This window comes from Miscanthus floridulus, chromosome 13, assembly GCF_019320115.1.
Source record: "Miscanthus floridulus cultivar M001 chromosome 13, ASM1932011v1, whole genome shotgun sequence".
NCBI lineage: Eukaryota > Viridiplantae > Streptophyta > Magnoliopsida > Poales > Poaceae > Miscanthus > Miscanthus floridulus.
Genome location: NC_089592.1, coordinates 45258674 through 45277885, shown reverse-complemented (window position 1 = coordinate 45277885; position 19212 = coordinate 45258674). Strand labels below are relative to the sequence as shown.

The 19212-nt window shown below is 43.5% G+C and overlaps 1 protein-coding gene across 1 annotated transcript; it reads left to right on the top strand.

Annotated features, from left to right (window-relative positions):
* Positions 1 to 11731: 11731 nt before the first annotated feature.
* LOC136499771 (uncharacterized) lies at positions 11732 to 18255 on the top strand. Its single transcript, XM_066495304.1, has 2 exons — positions 11732 to 11957; positions 18023 to 18255. The coding sequence occupies exons 1-2, from the start codon at positions 11732 to 11734 to the stop codon at positions 18253 to 18255; spliced, it is 459 nt and encodes a 152-aa protein (XP_066351401.1).
* The last annotated feature ends 957 nt before the right edge of the window (positions 18256 to 19212 follow it).

The window sequence follows — 19212 nt, the reverse complement described above, 5'->3', positions numbered from 1 at the left end:
TCATAGTGCTCAGTAGATTCAACCCCAATGTGCTCTTCATCTTGTTGGAAATCATCTCCTTCCGCTACATTGTTAGCAGCAAGCAAAGCATATGTTTCTTCATCAAAATCACTAGCAGAGGAGTACCCACCATCAGCTCGCACAACCATCACATGTGTGCTTGGGCAGTCCTTGCGTACATGGCCATGTCCTTTGTAGCATAGGCACTGAATATCCCTTGTTCTCCCCGTGGATACCACCAAGGATGAACTCTTGGTAGATGTAGCCATTGCTCCTCTTGTTGGTTCACTTGGGCATGGTACATAATTTGTTGTAGAGGAGCGTGGCTTGATGGCCGAGGAAGATTGTGGGGGTCCACGTGTTGATGGTGCAGCAGCATTGGAGGGTGTCCATAGGCTAGCATGACCTGTAGGAATGTTAGCCCTCATGCTATCTCATCGTCCCTACACTTCTCGTTCAGCTTTACAAGCAAGGTGAAATAAACGATTAATAGAATTATTTTCCTTGTAAGCTAGAATGCCCTAAATCTCTCGGTTTAGCCCACCCATAAATCTAGCTATGGCACCATCCTCATTTTCCTCTAGCCCGCAATGAAACATACCCATTTGTAGCTCTTGATAGTACTCTTCTACAGATTTGGATCCTTGCCTCAATTGTTGCAAGTTATGTAAAACATCACGAGCATAATAAGAAGGAACAAATCTAGCCCGCATGGTCCATTTGAAAGCATCCCAAGTTGGTGTGTTATTTGGGTTCTTACGATGGTATGCAGACCACCAAACAGAGGCAAAGTCAGTAAACTCACTAGTGGCAGCCCTAACACGTTTGTCCTTAGGGAAATCAAGGCAAGTAAATTTCTGATCAACAGCTAATTCCCAACTAAGGTACATATCAGGATTATACCTGCCATCAAAAGTAGGTACGGTGAATTTAATCTTGCCAAATGAGTCATTGGCACGTACCTCTTGCCATGGTGGGTGAGGACCTATCTCATGGCAGCGGCGATGCTGTTCAATGCGTCGACAACCATTCACCTCCTCATCAAGCTCAATGTCCGCTGCATATTCTTCTTCATCATGACCAGCAACACTACCCATGGTGTTGTTGTTGTTGTGATTGCGTCGTTCGAAACCATCACATTGATTCTGTTTCATCCTCTCCAATTGCTCCAAGACACCTACAAGAGATGTATTAACAGAACCAAGAGTGCCTTCCAAGGAAGCCAACTTGGTGTTGGTCTCAATCTGAGCTGTCTCCAATTGACCAAGGCACTCATTGGTGACACGAATGTCCTCATCAAGGTGTTCAGCATGGAGCCTCACTTTTGCGTTCAAAGTGTTGCAGCAAGGCTTTTGATCGAGGTGATTGTGGAGGGTTCCTTTCACCTTCTCCTACCATGGTTAGTATGCAGCAAGGGAATCACAAGAAAATATGTCCTACCAACTAACTAAATTAGGTGACAACAATTTTCATTCTCTCAGCATGTGCAACCGAGTTCTTACATGTCCTTACCTTGCTATACAAATGGTGTTGGTGATGACAAGAACAACACAAGTAGTAGCAAGTAGAACCCTGTGATGTTGTAGATAATTTGTGGAGCTGTAGGTGGCATAAAAAATCAAGGTATAGCTAGAACCACGTTAGTCAATGCAAGTTGAATCAGTGTTCAAAGATAGTACCGTGCTGGTCCTAGGCTAACCCGTGCTAGAGACATGAGCCTAGATACAAATGTTGTCATCGGATAGTAGCAAACAATGGAAATGATGAGAGCAAATAGCATCAACTTAACCCTTCTTTTTTTGTTTCTTTCTTTCCTCCTTTTCCTTTCTTTTTCTTTTCTATTTTCTATTGTGTTTTCTTTTTCTTTTCTTTTCTTTTGGACAAGTAGCACAAACTAACTTTTGCAATATGATTATAACAAGAATGCAGCAAGTAGCATAGACTTTCTTTTACTAGGGATAAGGATTGCAACAAGTAGTACAAATATGCAATTTGAACTCTCTTGTTTTCAAAACTGAGCGTACTCAGATTTGCACCAAAAGGACAGATGCATAAGGTAGTGTTTGTGTAGGCGTGGCTGAAGGTGATGGTGGTGAGGGTTTCAGCGAAAAGGTTGAGAGAGCAACAGTGCTTTTGGTGGTGGTGGTAGTCGTATTGGTGGAGATTGCAGCGGCTGAAGTAGGGGGAAAGGCAACAACAGATTGTGTGGTGACTAAAACATGACAAGAACCCAAAACTCTAAAGGATAGAACCTTAGAACTAGCACTTGACACCACGATGTAAACCACAAACTCAACAAGCAAAGAAATAAGCAAATCAGCAAGGCTCAAACTTGTGTTTGGAATTTCAGTTCTATCTTATTTTTATATTTTTGGACTATAGGTAAAGTAATGAACGGTAAATCACTCACCAAGAACCTTGCTCTGATTACCACATGATGGGACAAGGGGTTGTTTCAGATCTTTTGGTGAGTGTGGATAAACTCGATTTGGGGTGGATTCGACGTTGGCTGTCCGACTACAACGACCACAAGGTTGCTGCGCCTTAGCAACAGGTACACCAGCTTCGATTGTGATGTTCTTGCCATGCTAAGAACACCATGAACCTGCAAGCAACCAAGAACAAGCAAGAACAAGATGAACAAGCAAATAACTCACAGATTTAAGCCAAAGGCTGAATTTGAATCACAAGTTGGGGTCTTGAAACAAGCAAATCGGGTGGTCTAGCCGACACACGCGTTTACAAGGAAGCAGCAGCAGCTATCTTGCATCAAAACAAAACCCACTCTCGTTCTGATGGCTATTGGTTCTATTTATAAGGAGGAGAGCACAAGGGGGAGTGGGAAACCCTAATCTTGGCGTCCCTCAATGGGCTCTAGTCAGTACAAAGCCTAGGCCCAAGCTATTTGTCTGTGCATCCTTTTGCTTGCTGTGCATAGCTTCGGTAGATTCTGATAGTGGGGTTAGACCCATCTGAAAGAGGACGACAATCTCTTTCCAACAAGTCAAAATCCAGCTTCATTGGATCTCATATCAAGGAGTTATGGTATTTTTGATGGAGTGTTTCCTGCTATCTCGAAATGAGCTGAGTGCCCCATTAATGATGATTCCCACTTGTTTAGCTCCTCCAACCTCATCATGGGGTCTAAACATGAGGCAATGGGGTCTTGACCAACATTCCTAAGAATAAGACAATCATCACCATGATTTTGTAGCATCCAATTCTGAGACGAGTTTGTATGAACAACGAGAAACGACTTTACCTGATAATTAAGTTGTCGTGCTCGAGCTCTTGTCATCAGACCTTGTTGTGCAGGATTGTATCAATGGAAGGGATGTCCTCATCAATTACTTCAGCCATTGCATATACCAGTATGGAAATGGGATGAGATCAGCATGGACTTTATAGTAGGAGTGCCCAAGACACAAAATGGACATGATTCTATATGGGTCATAGTGGATCGACTAACAAAGGTGGCACATTTTATACCAATTAGAGCCGATTACAAAGGGAACAAGTTAGCACAACTATACATTGACAATGTCCTCCAATTGCATGGAGTACCCAGCCACATCGTGTCAGATAGAGGGACTCAATTCATAGCATGATTTTGGAAGAGTTTACACAAAGCATTGGGAACATGTCTGGATTACAGTTCATCCTATCACCCCGCTAACCAATGGACAGACAGAGCGGATAAATTAGATATTGGAAGACATGTTATGAGCCTATGTACTCACTTATGCAAAAGACTAGGAAAAGAGCTTGTCATCCTTAGAATTATCCTACAATAATGGTTATCAAGCGAGCCTGAAGATGTCACCATTTGAAGCATTGTATGGAAGGAGATGCCAAACACCATTAATGTGGTCTAAGGTTGGTGAAAGAAGTTTATTTGGTCCAGCATGATCAAGGAAGCCGAAGAACAAGTAGCCAAATTCTGAGAGAACCTAAAAGCGGCACAAAGCAGACAAAAGAGCTATGCAGACACCCGATGAAGGCCATTGGAATTCCAACTAGGAGATTTTGCATATATGAAAGTATCACCAATCTAGGGCACTCGAAGGTTCCAAGTTAGAGAAAATTAGCACCACAGTATATTGGGCCATATAGATCATTGAAAAGATTGGAGCCATAGCTTATCACCAGGAATTATCTCTAGAAATGTCAGAGGTTCATGATGTGTTTCATGTGTCTCAACTGAAGAAATGCTTAAGGGTATCGGAAGAACAAGCACCTATGGAAGCCATGGATTTACAACCAGATTTACAGTATCAAGAAAGACCAGTCAAGATATTGGATATTACCACCCGACAAACAAGAAGGACAACAGTAAGATTCTGTCAGGTACAATGGAGTATTCATACTGAGGCAGAAGCCACATGGGAAAGAGAAGATTATCTTAAGAAAGAATTTCCCTATCTATTTGAGGATCAATTCGAATCTCAAGGATGAGATTCATTTTAAGGGGGTTAGGTTTGTAACACCCTAAATTTTGACCTAATTTAAAAATCACTAAAAATTTGAACTTTTAAAACTTTGCTTAGGAACCAACACATAATTAACATAGGAAATAATATAAATAGGCCAACATAAAACTAAAATAATATGAGTAGGGTTGAGTGATTGATTGCTTGCTTGCTTGTGAACCTATGGTGGTACACTTTTCATACTCATGCATTCAAATTTGAATTCAAACATCATTTAAACATATGCATATATAATCTAGGAAAATAGAAAAATGGAAAAGAAAGTAGAAAAAAACACTTGGGCTCAATTCCTCTCCCTCTCCCCTCGGGCCGCAGCAGCAGCAGCCCATCTCCCTCTCTCCCACTTCCCTCTCCCTCCTTCCTGCATGGACCGGCCTAGCTCACGCCCGCTTTCGCCCTTCTCCCCCTCCCTCTCGCTGACGATCAGGGCCCACCTGTCATCATCATCTTCTACCTCTGTAGCAATGAAAATCCCATGTCACCGCCTGAGCTCCTCAACCCTGCTACCACCGCCTTGCCCCGATGAACGGATAAGCACGAGGATGCCTTCATGAACCATCCTGGCCCCACTCCTCTCTCTATCTCCTTCCCTCCCACTCTCACTAAAGCGCCATGAACATGCAGTGGCGAACACACCACGTCGTACTGCCATGGATAAGCTTGAGCTCACCCTCGACCATGCGTATGGATGATCTAACAACCATTGTGGGTTTGACCATGTGCGAGGGCAAGGGATAGGCTCGGTGGGCAAAAATAACTGGCACTGTCGAACAGCTATGGCCGGCCTATAAATAGGCCCGACCAGTGATGCTTTAGCTTCACCACCACCACTCTGAGCTGTGCCTAGATCTAGAACACCTCCTCTCCCCCTCCATTTCCCCTCTCCATCTCTCTTTCGAGCTCAGTCTCAATCTTCCCCAATTCAGGAGTCATGTCGCCATTGGAGCTGCTCCCCTCTGATGAGGACATGACACCATCGGATACGACCATTGTTTATAAGGTGAGCTTGTTCCTACATTTGCATAGTGATTTTTGGTACAATTCACTTGGTTCCACATGTACATGTCGTTATTTGAATGTAGGTACAAATATGTCTCAACGTGCAAGTTCATCAAAGTTGAATTTTTGGTTCATCGGCAGCTCAATAGTGCTTCATTGGGAAGGCCATAACTCAGCCATCTGGATTGCGATCGAGGTCAATGAGCACTTGATGGAAAGCTTGTTTGATAAGATTTCAAATAGATCTGGTCTCATATCAATATCACATCAGCAAGGCCTCCAAACCATCAAGATATTCTATCGTTGTTTCTGCTGGGAGCTACACTGTCGTTATGGGCTTGTTATTCATCCTTAGGACCCTGGCCCAAGTGGGAGCACACCCCAAGGACTTGGAGAACCCACCAAGAAAGCCCTTGGATGTCCTCCTCCTTGTCCACCACCTTAGGAGGCCAGCAAGGACATCCAAGCCAAGCCGGAGGCCTAGTCCAACTTGAGTTCGAGTCCATCTCGGGCTCTAGGACCAGCGTGTAGTAAAACGGACGTCCAGGTCGCATACGAACTCCGTTTTTGATGATACACATATGGATGGAAAGATAATTTCATAAGGAAACCAATGGAAGTGGTTCCATATCAAAATTACATCATAATCAATGGGAATAGTTGAAACAAGTTGACATCTAGAATCTATCACGGTGCTGCGTCGTCGTCTTTTGGGCCGTTGGGCCTTGTAACATGTTGGGACACCTTTAGGATGTGAAGAGGGATCCTTAGATGTCCCTTAGGCTATATAATCAGTAGCCACCACCTACATTAGGTTTTGGGTTTTGTTTTAGATCAATATGTCATTGAACAGTTGCCGTTATTGGTTTGCAAGACCCCAACTTCAAGTGCTTAATCATTCATCTACAATTGTCACTTCAATTGAGTTGCATTTTATCTTGTTCTTGCTTGTGTTCTTCGACTCACAGCAGGGATTAGCCTTCTTGGTGGGGTCAACCAGATTGTGACATGGTTGATAACCAGAGGAGACGTGGTGCTAAGGTTGCAGGGTTCGGGTCTTTGTGATCTGAAACCGGATCGTTGTTTATCTGGAACCTGACAGAAGATCGGGACCCTCGTCCCCATTAAGTTATATCAAAGCTTCAGGTATATCGTCAAGTTCGCATCTTACCCTTAGTTCGAGTGTTTTTGCTTTTATCCCATAGTCCAATGCCATATTTGTTTCCTATCCTATAACCATCCGCGCCATAGCCTTTGCATGATTCAGTTTTAGAGTCCGCTTTGTTGAGTTTGTGTCCTAGGTCAAAGTCTTGTTGCTGGTTTAGATTGTGTTCCTTTCTAGTTTGTGTTGATACCTCCACCCGCCGCTATTCCGTATCACCATCGGTTTGCATCTTGTGTCCACTAAATCCCTGATTCGAGCAGCTTCCTTAAAACAGTCATAACTTTTGCATCTGAACTTGAAACGGGACAAATTTTATATCTACGGAGAACGCCAGAAAATTTTAGATCTATTTCATCCCAGCAATGCTGGGTTCGCAAAAATTAGATTTGTGAAATTCGATTAGGAAATTAAGTTTCTAGGCCCACAAGTTTTGGTATGCTTTTTAGCACAATCCTAATTTTCTATAGGCCACATCTTTTTTTCAATTGAGCTCAAATTTTTTGTGGTTTATTCTTGTGTGCTCCTTGCTGAGAAAAAATATCAAAAGAGCAAAAGCAAGAAAAAAAAGATTGGACAAAAAATAAAAAAAATAGTAAAAGAGAATAGAAGATATCGAAAGGAGAACATAAGGAACACTCAATAGCTCTATTGTTTGTGATACCTTTTGCCTTGTTCACATCCGTTGCTACCTTTGATACTTGTTTCCTTTCATCCTTGTTTCCTCTCTTGTTTCGTTTCGGTCAATTTGGAGATAGTGTTAATCTCGATGCAAGATAGGTACACGGTTTGCGTCAAAAGTGCAATTGGCTCAGAACTCGTTTTTGGTGCACCCGATGGAACTCCTAAGTGACGTGGATCAAATGGAAGCTCATTTCAGTCAGTTTGGAGATAGTGTTAATGTCAGCGTAAGATTGTGCATAGTTTGCGCCGAGCGTACCTTAGGCTTGGGAATCATTTTGACGCAACCGATTATACTCCTACATGACGTGGGTCAAGTCGAAGCTCATTTCGGTCCATTTGGAGACAGCACGAGACCCCTAGGAGCGCATGTAGCAACTCATCTTTAGGACCTTCATGTTGAGTTACACACACATACCAACACAATGCATATCATACAACTCAATCACGTACACACTTTAGCCTTACATCTATTACTAAAGCATTATCGATAACAAAATAGGTTTCAAGTGTGCAAATGTACTACTAGATCTAATACTCTGACAACTCTATTCCAGCACTAGGTTGCCGCTCTTGTCGCTCGTCAAACCGTTGGATTTACACACAGCTCATCTTGGAGGACGCCGACTCTAAGGTCTACTAACTTGCATTATCGGAGTTAGTCTCAGAGATAATGTTTGGTCTACCTACAAAACAACTTAATGGCTACACCGTGAGTACACTGTGTACTCACAAGACTTAATTCCAACATATAGTATTTGGTGGATGCATAAGGTGGTTATCGGGTATTTGTATAAGTGCAGAAAGCAATGATGTTCATTAAGAATTTGTCATGCCATGCTCAACATAGAAATAAAGGTATTCATCATTACAACAAAGTGCTCATAGTGCATTGTTCATGCTACCATGGGTATAGAAGAAAGAACAACTGAATAGTTCTGTCCCAAGGGACTCTAGGCTTTCGAGACTCTATAGAGGTGTACAACTGTACCCACATGGAAGGATGGGACTAACCACCATACCCTTGTGCGATAGTAAGGGTTGCCTCATGCTTTTCAACTTTTCCTAATCTAGCACGAGTGTCCTACGAAAGGTTCGAGCGGTTGCCTGGTCAATGTCCTAGACATTCCCGATCTACGCCAACCCCCTTGCTAGTTTTGCGGATAAATCAGTCGCAACTAGTTACATGGCTTGTCGACCCCATCCATGACATGTGGTATGTATGAGTGGTTACTCAGACTTACATATCCCAATACATGGTCCTTACTGCTCCACGAGCTACATCATTTGAGATCCCACACTCACAACGATCTACCCCTCGCATGAGCAAGATATCCAAGTTATTATCAAGATTATCATATTAGAGATATTAGCCCTTAGCCAGATTAGTTAGATAAGTCAAGTTGTAGCCTCATTGGTTTTAGTAGTTAATTATACAGGTGTAACATCCTACACGCGTGAGTATGATTTCCCTTCTCATGCTTGACTTCTACCATTGCCCAAGCAACTAAGCAATAAGCATCAAGCGTTCCCATTCCCATTGTTTAGATGAGAGGCTTCTATAGATTATTAGACTACTCTAGGTGTAGTATAAGAGTGATCATTATCCAAGTCTACATGCGATAAATGACTCATAATGCAACTTGATAAGTATCCAAACTAGGGTTTATAATAGTGGGGTGCCTACCTGATAGTGCTGCCATTTGGACATCTAGAAGCTGACAAAGAAGACTCATACGACTGCGTGGTCCTCACTTGAGATGTTCCTAAAGGAATACAAGAGACATGTCTGAGGAGATACATCAATGATTGATATGGCGAGGGAGAGGAATATTAGTGCATAGGTTAACATTGGGAGCTTGGGATAAACGTTCTAACAGTAGCTTGGTGAAAGCTCTAGTTTGGTTTTGGTGAATTGATGAAACCCTAAGTGCTAACCTAGTTTATCAAAGTGATCATGAGATAGGCAGCACTATTACAAGTGGAGGAGGAATGATGAAGCCATGATGATGGTGTGACCATGGTGATGATCAAGTGCTTGTACTTGGAAAAGAAGAAAGAGAAAAACAAAAAGCTTGGCAAAGGTGAAATTTGATAGGAGCTTTTTGGTTTGGTGATCAAGACACTTAGTGAGTGTGATCACATTTAGGATTGATAGCCGTACTATTAAGAGGGGGTGAAACTTGTATCAAAATGCGGTTATCAAAGTGCCACTAGATGTTCTAACTCATTGCATATGCATTTAGTTCTAGTAGAGTGCTAACAGCCTTGAAAATGTTTGTGAAAATATGCTAACACACGTGTACAAGGTGATACACTTGGTGGCTGGCATATTTGAGCAAGGGTGAAGAAGTTAGTGAAGTAAAGGAGGTGATTGTCACTGATTTTCAGTGACCGGACATTGCTCTCATAGTGACCGAACGTAGGCTTGTGAGTTTGGTCAGTAGAGGCCAAGGCAGTGTAACCTAGGGTATTGCACCGGACACTATGAAGGGTCTGGTCTAGATGCACTAAACGCATCCTATCATGATTTGGCCACTCTAGAACATCTTTGGAAGTATCTAGTCATCTTAGCAGAGCGTCCGGTCACGGAGTAGCAGTGCCGCGCGCGCGGGCTGAAGTGAGCACCGGTACGTCCGGTCATGGACTGTGGTGTGTCCGGTCATTCTTTAGCATGCACAAGAAAGTGAGTTGACCATTGAAATCATACGCGTGAGGTTGAACGTAGGGGACACATGGACGACAATTGGTGATCGGACACTAGGGCTAGGGCATCCGGTCGATCTGACCGGCGCATCCTGTCGCCCCAAGTTGGGCTACAGTGAGAGCCCAATGACTCTATTTCGAGGAGGTTGCTATTTAAGCCCCATGGCCGACTCAAGCTCACTCTCTTGGCCATTTGCATTGACATAGCAACCTTGTGAGCTTAGCCAAAGCCCTCCCACTCATCCTCATCATAGATTGATCATATTTGTGAGATTGGGAGTGAATCCTAGTGCATTGCTTGAGTGATTGCATCTAGAGGCACTTGGTGTTCATGTTTTGCTGCGGGATTCTCTTGTTACTCTTGGTGGTCGCCGTCACCTAGATGGCTTGGTGCAGCGAGGATCATCGAGTGAAGGAAGGTGCTTATCTCTAGCCCCGATCGTGGTGATTGTGAGGGGTTCTTGACCTTTTCCCAGTGGAGAGCCAAAAGGTACTCTAGTGGATTGCTCATGGCTTGTGTGATCCTCACCTTGTTTGGTTGTGTGGCACCCTATTGAGGGTTCGGCGTGTGATGCCAATTAGCATGTGAACCTCCAAGTGAGTGTATCACCACAACAGGGAGTAGCTTGTCGGCAAGCAAGTGAACCACGATGAAAAATCATTGTGTCACCTCTTGTCACCGGGACTCTATTGTAATTGATTGGCTTCATCTTGTAATTGGCACACCTGTCTACATGGCGGTATAAACATCTCAACCACTTGTGTATTTTACATTCATAGTGTAGCTAAGCTCTTTAGTGTAATTAGTTTTGAGAGCTAGCTTGTGTCATATCTAGTGCTTAGTGAGTCTCTTTAGTTAGTCATTGAGAGCACACTAACTTTGTGTAGTGACATAGCCTTTGTGTGCCTAGAGATCATAGAGACTAGAATTGTGGTAGGTGGCTTGCATTTTAGTAGGCTAGCGCAACATTTGCTTGGCCTCATAATTGTCTAACCATTTTGTTTAGTGTTGTTGTAGAAATTTTTATAGGCTATTCACCCCCCTCTAGCCATTAGGACATTCGAAGTGGTATCGAAGTCGTGGTCACCATGATTTGAGGCTTAACAACCTTTGGTGTCAAAATGGCTCAAATCAACAACACCAAGAAGCCACCCCAATTTGATGGCACAAACTATCCTTATTGGAAGGCTAAGATGACAACATATATCAAGTTAATCAATAGAAGAGTGTGGAAGGTGATGGAGACAAAAATTGATATAGCCGATCTAGAGAATCCCACCGTGGCCGAAGAAGTGCTTCTCTAAAACAATGACATTGCTCTTAGTGCCATTCATGATGCTATTGATGAGAGAAACATTTGAGCAAATCAAGAACATTGAGATGGCTCATGAAGATTGGAAGAAGTTGGAAGAATCATTTGAGGGCACTCAAGTCGTGAAGGGTGCCAAGGCATACATCCTCAAGGAGAAGTTTGCTAGTTTCAAGATGAAGGATGATGAAAGTGTGCCGAAGATGTTCCATAGGCTTCAAGTGCTTATCAATGATCTCAAAGCACTTAAAGAAGAAGTGAAGGACAAGGATTTCTCCCATAAGTTCTTGAGATGCTTACCCGCAAGGTTTGGCATGTTGGTCACCTTGCTAGTGAGGAGTGGTTTTGACATCATGACACAAAACCAAGTGTTGGGAGATGTGATGACCGATGACACTTATAGAGATGATGATGAGAAGGAAGAAAAGAAGGAGAAGAAAGATGAGAAGAAGGATGACAAGAAGAAGAGTTTGGCATTCAAATCCACATCATCTAAGGGGAAGGCCAAGCAAGATACCTCAAGTGAAGATGATGGCTCATGGGATGATGATGATGATGAGAAGATGGCTCTCTTTGTCAAGAGATTTAGCAAGTTCATGGTGAAGAAAGGTTGTCGTGCTATAAGAAAGAAGTCTTCATCCAAGTACAAAGAAGAGTCAAGGAGGTGCTTCAAGTGTGGAAGCAAGGATCATCTTGTTGCTCAATGCCCATACAATAGCGACAATGATGATGAGGACAAGAAGAGCAAAAAGAAAGACAAGAAGGAAAAGAAAGAGAAGAAGGACAAGATGACCTTCGAGAAGAAGAAGGGTGGTTCATATGTGGTCACTTGGGATAGTGATGCTTCCTCAAGTGATGATGATGATGATAGTGATGATGACAAGACCACCAACAACAAGGCTCTTGCAAACATTGCTATCAATGAGAAGCCTTCTCTCTTTGACACTCTATAGGATGGTGTGAAGGCTAAGTTCATTAGTGTGAAGGCTAAGTTCATTGGTGCACCATGGATGGGCTTAAAGAAGAAAGCTATTTGGGTGTCAAAGAGCTCAGTAACTAACCTTCAAGGACCCTAGCAAGTTTGGGTACTTAAAAAGAATTGATCTTCTTCTATAGGTGAATTACAAAGCTAGAGGAAGGCATTGGGTTCTTGATAGTGGGTGCACTCAACACATGACTAGTGATGCAAGAATGTTCAACTCAATCAATACCAATGACAATGATGGTTATGATAGTATTACATTTGGTGATAATGGCAAAGGTAAGATCAAAGGGCTTGGTAATATTGCAACATCCAATGACATGAACATATCCAATGTGTTGCTAGTTGAAAGCTTAAACTTTAATTTGCTATCCATGGCTCAATTGTGTGATCTTAGATTCAAATGCATATTTGGGGTAGATGATGTAGAGATCATAAGGGTAGATGGCTCTAATTTGATCTTCAAAGACTTTAGATATGAGAATCTATACTTGGTTGAATTCAATGCTAGTGAAGGTCAATTGTCAACATGCTTGTTCACTAAGTCTAGTATGGGTTGGTTATGGCATAGAAGACTTGGTCATGTTGGAATGAAACAATTGAATAGATTGGTTAAGCATGACTTGGTTAGAGGCTTGAAAGATGTGTTTGAGAAGGACAAGCTTTGTAGCTCTTGTCAAGCTGACAAACAAGTTGGAAACACCCATCCTAAGAAAAGCATGATGAGCACTAGTAAAGCATTTGAGTTATTGCACATGGATTTGTTTGGGCCAACACAATACACTAGCATCGGTGGAAACAAATATGGCTTTTGTGATAGTGGATGACTATACAAGATACACTTGGGTATTCTTTCTAGTGGACAAGAGTGATGTATTTGCAACATTCAAATCATTTGTCAAAGGCATACACAATGAGTTTGAAACAACCATCAAGAGGGTCAGAAGTGACAATGGTAGTGCATTCAAGAACACTAGAATTGATGAGTTATGTGATGAGTTTAGAATTAGACATCAACTCTCGGCCAAGTACACTCCACAATCAAATGGCCTTGTTGAGAGGAAGAATAGAACACTCATTGATATGGCAAGGTATATGATTAGTGAGTACAATGTGAGTCAATCCTTTTGGGGCAAAGCTATCAACATGGCTTGCTATTGTAGCAACCACTTGTATTGTCACCCATTGAAAGAGAAGACACCCTATGAGCTCTTGAATGGTAGAAATCCCAACATTGCATATTTTTGGGTCTTTGGATGCAAATGCTATATCTTGAAGAAAGGCACCAGATTAGGCAAGTTTGACAAGAAATGTGATGAAGGGTTCTTACTTGGATACTCCACTACTAGCAAAGCATATAGAGTTTGGAATTTGGAAAGTGGTACTCTTGAAGAAGTGCATGATGTTGAATTTGATGAAACCAAGGGTTCCCAACATGAGAATGAGAACTTGGAAGATGTTAGAGGTATTCAACTTTCAAATGCCATGAAGAGCATGGATGTTGGTGAATTAAGGCCTAGACAAGTGAATGATGATGAAGATGATCAAGTGCAAGTGCTCTCTAACTCAAATGTGCAAGTTGATACTAATCAAGCAAGTACATGTGGCTCTCATGACAATGAACAAGATCAAGTGGCTAGTACATCATCTCAACCCAATGATCAAGCAAGTGCAAGTAATCAAGTTCCAATACTCCAACCAACTAATATTGCAAGAGATCATCCATTAGACACTATAATTGGAGATATTTCTAGAGGTGTACAAACAAGATCAAGATTAGCATCATTTTGTGAGCACTTCTCATTTGTGTCATCCATTGAACCAAAGAAGATAGAAGAAGCATTGAAGGATGTTGATTGGGTGAATGCTATGCATGAAGAATTGAACAATTTCACAAGAAATCAAATATGGGAGTTAGTGGAAAGACCAAAGAACCATAATGTGATTGGAACCAAATGGGTCTATAGAAACAAGCAAGATCAAGATGGGATAGTAGTAAGGAACAAAGCAAGATTGGTAGCTCAAGGATACACTCAAGTTGAAGGTCTTGACTTTGGAGAAACATATGCCTCGGTTGCTAGATTGGAAGCAATTAGAATCTTGTTAGCCTAGGCTTGTGCCCACAACATAAAGCTCTATCAAATGGTTGTCAAGAGTGCATTTCTAAATGGCTACATCAATGAATAAGTATATGTTGAGCAACCTCCCGGTTTTGAAGATGACAAGATACCCAACCATGTGTACAAGTTGAAGAAGGCATTGTATGGCTTGAAGCAAGCACCTAGAGCATGGTATGAGAGGTTAAGGGACTTCCTACTCTCAAAGGGATTCATGATGGGTAAGGTTGACACCACTGACTTCACCAAGAAGACTGGCAAGGACTTGTTTGTGTTGCAAATCTATGTTGATGACATCATATTTGGATCAACCAATCAAGACTTTTTGTGAAGAGTTTGGGAAGATGATGGCTAATGAGTTTGAGATGTCCATGATTGGAGAGTTGAATTTCTTCCTTGGTCTTCAAATCAAGCAATTGAAGAATAGTACATTTGTGAGTCAAGGCAAGTACATCAAAGACATGCTCAAGAAGTTTGGCATGAGTGATAGAAAAAACATTAGCACACCTATGGGAACATATGACAATTTAGATAGTGATGCAAGTGGCAACATGGTGGATCAAAAGTTGTATCAGTCTATGATTGGAAGCCTACTCTATGTGACTACATCAAGGCTAGATGTCATGTTTAGTGTATGCAGGTGTGCAAGATTCTAAGCCTCACCAAGAGAAAGTCATTTGAAGGCTACAAAGAGAATATTGAGGTACTTGAAGCATACATGTGGGGGGTACAACCCTAGATACCCATGGTAGGCTACGCTCCTAGGGGCGGTCTAGCCCATAAGATGAAGACCTATGATGCACGACACTGCTCGGCGTGTACCACAAGACATCAAGGGTGATATCCTAAAGATACTACTAGATCTGTTCGGATATGTTCGATCCCATGATTCCTGTAATCTATTATTACTTTCTGGTTATCTCCTAGATCTAACCGACTTGTAGCCCTACCCCCAGACTATATAAGGTAGGCAGGGACCCCCTCAAAACACATGCAATATCATATGATAGCCAATACAAACCAACAGACCACAAGAGTAGGGTATTATGTCATGTTGATGGCCCGAACCTATCTAACTCTTGTGTCTCTGTTGCCTTCTTGTTCTTGATTACACGCATCTCTGCCGATCAATCTATCTTCGTGGGATACCCCTCGGAGGACTGACGACAACGACGATGGAGCTAGAGGTCGCCGACCACCTAGGGACAACAACAATGCCTTCTAGGATCATGACAAAGTGGTCGCCACCATCTTTGAAGTCCTCGCCGCCGCCAAAAGTAGAAGAGATCGAAAGCTCACCGCCCGCCGGGAGCTTGCTGTCCACACAGAAGACGCCATCACCAACCCCAGCTATTGCCCCTAGTCTGAGGTCCCCATTACATTCAGCACGGCCAACCAGTGGGCGGACATCCCTTACATAGTGTGTTTCCCCCTCATTCTTGATGCAACCATCAAGAAAGTACTCTTCAGGAAAGTACTCGTCGATGGCAAAAGTGCTCTGAACCTCCTCTTTGTCGAAGCCCTAAAGGAGTTGGGCCTTGGAGTAGAAGACCTCACCCCCAATGACTCCTCCTTCTAGCGTGTGGTACCTGGCAGGGCATCCAAACCGCTTAGAGAGATCACCCTCCTGGTACAATTTGGCACGGCTAGCAACTTCCACATCAAGCACATCAACTTCTACGTTGTCGACTTCAACACCACCTACCATGCCATACTTGGTTGGCTAGCTCTAGCCAAGTTCATGGCCATACCGCACTACGCCTATCTGGTACTAAAGATGCCCTCGCCTATAGGAGTTCTGGCCCTATGGGCCAACCTCTCCATCGCCTACGCCTGTGAAACAGGGTCTCGCCCTCACCAAAGCCACCAACCTCTCCATCTAGATGGCTAGCATGGTCACCGACGCCAAGATGGTGCCCACCGATGACCTAGAGATCCCAGCACTAGAGCCTTCTCACGCCTCCACCAAGTCCAAGGAAACAAAGAATGTCGGCCTTGGCCTCGATGACCCCACCAAGACCATCAAGATTAGGGCTCATCTCGACCCCAAATAGGAAAGCGTGATCATCTCCTTCCTACATGCCAACGCCAACATGTTTGCTTGGAAACCTGTAGACATGCCGAGGGTACCACGGGAGAAGATCGAGCACTCCTTGAATGTCTCGCCGATCGCCAAACCGATCAAGCAGAAACTCCGATGATTCATGCTAGACAAGTTGAACGCTATTAGGGTAGATAAAATGGCTCCTAGCTACCGGATTTAATAAAGAAGTGTATCATCCCGAGTGGTTAGCAAATCTAGTTTTTTGTTCAAAAAAGAATAAAGAATAGAGAATGTGCGTTGATTACACCGATCTCAACAAACACTCTGCCCTAAAGACCCCTTTGGTCTGCCTTGGATAGACGAGGTTGTAGACTCCACCACCGGCTATGAACTCCTCTCCTTCCTCGACTGTTACTCTGGTTATCACTAGATTTCCATCAAAGAGGATGACCAGATCAAAACATCGTTCATCACGCCTTTCGGTGTGTATTGCTATACCACCATGTCCTTCAGACTCAACAATGCCAGGGCGACCTACCGAAGGGCTATCTAGATGTGCCTTGATCAATAGATAGGCCCCAACATCGAAGCTTACATCGATGATGTGGTCGTCAAATCCAAAACTACCAACAATCTCATCGCCGACCTCGAAGAAACGTTCGCCAACCTAAAAAGATACAAATGGAAATTGAACCCTTCAAAGTTCATTTTTGGAGTTCCATCCGGCATACTCCTGGGCTACATTGTCAGCGCCCGTGGTATCGAACCCAACCCCGATAAGGTCTCTGCCATCACCAATATGAAATGGCCAACCTGCGTAAAGGATATACAGAAGCTCACAGGGTGTATGGCTTCTCCCAGCCACTTTATATCGTGCCTCGGCAAAAAAGGACTACCATTCTTCAAACTACTCAAGGCCTCCGAGCGCTTCTCCTGGTCAAAGGAGGCTGATACAGCCTTCGAGCAGCTCAAGTTGTTTCTAACGAAGCCTTCGATCATGATGATGCCTCAACCAGACGAAACCCTATTGGTCTATATCGCCGCCACTTCTCGTGTCGTGAGGAAGCCGGACATGCCTATAAGGTACAATGTCCCATCTACTTCATCAGCGAGGTTCTTAATGAGTCCAAAACTTGTTACCCTTAGGTTTAGAAGCTGTTATACGCCATTCTAGTCACGTCACGCATGTTCCGCCGTTACTTCAAGTACTACAAGATCACTATGGTCACCGAGTTGCCTCTAGGGGACATCCTTCGCAACAAAGAGGCAAATGGCCACATCATCAAGTGGGCTATCGAGCTTGGCACTTACTCCCTAGAAATCAGAAGCAGGCCTACCATTAAGTCATAGGCGCTGGCTAACTCTGTCACTGAGTGGACCGAGATCCAAGAGCCCACCCCCACTGTTTGCCCCGAGCACTAGGTGATGTACTTCGATGGCGCCCTCAACATCAACGGTGCTGGTGCTGGCATTTTATTCATTACTCCAACTAAGGACGAGCTCTGATACGCCCTCCAAATTCATTTTGCAGCCTCCAACAATGTCGTGGAATATGAAGCATGTCTCCATGGACTCCGTATAGCTATTGAGCTCGGCATCAAACGCCTCATGGTATATGGAGACTCCACGCTGGTCATCAACCGAGTCAACAAAGATTGGTCTTGTTCTGGTGAGAACATGGACGCATACTGCATTGAGATCAGGAAACTCGAAGGGAAGTTCTACGGTATCGAGTACCTCCATGTGGTACGAGACCAACATTAGCTCACCGACCACCTATCTAAGATATGCTCTTCTCATGCCACGATCTCACCTGGGGTCTTCGTTCAAGACCTCTTTACGCCATCTATTAAGGAAGAGAAGGAAGTTCAAGAAACCCCCCCCCCCCCCGCCGAGCAGCTGGAACTAGCAGTACCTTCATCGGCCGTAGGTTGGAGGGAACAGTTCATCAAGTACCTCATCAGCGCTGACGTACCCACCGATAAGACCGAAACTAAATGTGTCGGTGAAGTATCTGTCGCAGCAAGCATTACGTGCTGATGGATGGGAACTTGATGAGGAAAAGCGTCAAGGGATATTGCAGAAATGCATCACCTAAGAAGACAGAGTGAAATTACTTCTTGAAATTCACTCTGGCTCCTGTGGTAATCACGCGGCCTCCAAAAACCTGGTTGACAAAGCTTTTCGAGCTAGTTTTTATCAGCCCACGGCCATTACCGATGTAGAAGACCTCATCTGACATTGTAAAGGATGTCAATTTTTTGGAAAGCAACTACACATGCCAGCGTAGGAATTGTAGACCATCCTAGCTTCTTGGCCTTTTGCATGCTGGGGATTGGACATGATCAGGCCTTTCAAGCCTACGCCAGGTGGTTTCCGGTACGTATATGACACCATTGACAAGTTCTCCAAGTGGATCGAATACAAGCCACTTGTTTTGGCCACTACAAAGAAGGCAGTCGAGCTTTTCGAAGATATCATCCATAGATTCGGTCTCCCAAACAGCATTATCACCGACCTTAGAACTACATTCACTGGTCACCATTTTTGGGACTTTTATGAAGATTGATGCATCTCCATTAAATACGTCTCTATTTCCCATCCTAGACCCAATGGCTAGGTCAAACGAGTGAACGGCATGATCCTCGATGCCCACAAAAAGAGGCTATACTAGAAAGAGGAAAAGCATCCAGGCAGATGGCCCAAAGAGCTCCTAGCTGT

Excerpts from the sequence above, each read along its gene's own strand:
- LOC136499771 (XM_066495304.1), top strand. The coding sequence starts at position 11,732 with ATGACCGATGACACTTATAGAGATGATGATGAGAAGGAAGAAAAGAAG. Across the intron at positions 11,958-18,022 it reads CAAGTTCATGGTGAAGAAAG|CCTCCAACAATGTCGTGGAA; the intron begins GTTGTCGTGCTA and ends TTCATTTTGCAG.